Here is a 1638-nt window from a genome sequence, read left to right on the forward strand (position 1 = left end):
AGGGTGGATCGCGGCTGCTCGCTGCGGGTTAGGGGCTCTGCTGGCTTTCCCTCAGGAGCCCCATGCCGGCCACGCATCCCCTGCCCACCTGGCAGTGGTGGGGGCAGGAAGTTGCTTCTCCCACTGCTGAGCGAGCAGGTGATGTGTGGCCAATGTGGGACTCCCAGGGGAAAGGCAGCAGAGCAGAGAGCCCTGAGCCCATAGCAAGCAGCCCACATTAGCCCTCACCCCTCTCGGCAACAATGAAAAGCATCCCCACATTTAAAAATAGTGGCGGTAGCCCTTGAACTAAAGCTCATTTGAGGAGCTTTAGTTCAAGTGCCACCACTGCCATTTTTAAGCACCAGGGCACTGATCCCCTGGATGAGTCACCCACAGCTCTGTCCCTCTCCATACCCCAGGTCCCATTCACCCCCGTGCCTGGAGACAGCACCAGCCCCAGCCCCTACCCCACTCCCTCCCTCCTTCCCTGTGGGTGCTTGATCTGTGTCCCCCACACCCCTTCCCTCTCCCATGCCCTTTCCCCTCCACAGACTTACCTGCAGGGAGCTGTTCTCCATGCTGTCTGGCTGCATTCCTTTAAGTTGGTTATCAGATCAGTATCAGCAGATATGGCTGGTTAATAATCGGCTATCGGTATTGGCCAAGAAAATCTTTATCAGTGCACCCCTAATTGGAATAAATGTGTCCAAGATTAAGTAGAGGCAACCTTTGTATATGCAAAGTTCTCTAAAAACTAACCAGACTTTTCTCCAACAACTCTGGTTCTGCACAAGGGCTAACACCAAAGTACTTCATATTGTTCAGAATAGTTACACACAAACTTAATTTCTCCAGTGTACAATTAAAAGACAGAGTCCAACTGAAAGACATCTCTGAAAGCTTTAAAACATAATGTGTGCATTGTTCTTGGTAACTATTCTTTAACATTCTTAATGTAGGAAAGAAAAACAGAACTCAAACTACATCCCCACTAGCCTGTCATCTTAAACAGCTGGCATTCTGTCAATCAAAATTATTCCTGGCTAAGAAACCAAAAAACAAACAACAACAAAAAGACGTACCTCTGGTCCTCTGTACAGACAAAAAAATAAAATTGATAATTGCACTAATATTTCAGACTTGGAGTTCTCTTTTGCTCCCGCAGCCATTCAAATTAATTTTTAAAAGCAAAGGAAATACTGTATTTTCTTGCATACACACAGTTTTCCCCCAAAACCAGCTGCTGGGAATTGCAATGGGCATTATAGGAGATAAATGTGGTAAAAACAGTTTCTGCCAGTTACTACCAGTAAAAGTGAAAGTAAAATGGACAAGCAACTCACAGGAGCAAAACAAGAAACAGGCTCCATCTACTCCCTAGATGTTGTTACTCAGTTACTTACTACAAGGGAAAAAAATCTTTTTAAATTCATTCTGCCTTTCAAAAGCAAAGTGCATATTATATTTCAGGACAAGTTGTATGAAAGAAATATGGTATTTAGGGAAAAATGGCAAATCCCAGCTACCATATTTATAAATTTGGGATTCATATAGTTCTATAGTTGTCAGCAGCAGTGGCAACCCCTTAATTCAAGGACGATCTCTACTAGGGATCTCTGATAGAGACTTTTTTGGGCTGATACCAATGGCCTATTT

The 1638-nt window shown here is 44.4% G+C and overlaps 1 protein-coding gene across 1 annotated transcript in view; it reads right to left on the bottom strand.

The window, feature by feature from the left end:
* The window catches only part of ZFYVE28 (zinc finger FYVE-type containing 28), a 264687-nt gene extending 264031 nt beyond the window's left edge, over positions 1-656 (bottom strand). The window contains exon 1 of the mRNA XM_025212577.1: positions 540-656. Within this exon, the coding sequence (XP_025068362.1) occupies positions 540-575 (36 nt within the window). The 5' untranslated portion in view covers positions 576-656. The remainder of the gene's footprint in view (positions 1-539) is intronic.
* Positions 657-1638: the final 982 nt, after the last annotated feature.

The sequence above is a fragment of the Alligator sinensis genome, unplaced genomic scaffold, assembly GCF_000455745.1.
Source record: "Alligator sinensis unplaced genomic scaffold, ASM45574v1 scaffold1051_1, whole genome shotgun sequence".
In the NCBI taxonomy this organism is placed as follows: domain Eukaryota; kingdom Metazoa; phylum Chordata; order Crocodylia; family Alligatoridae; genus Alligator; species Alligator sinensis.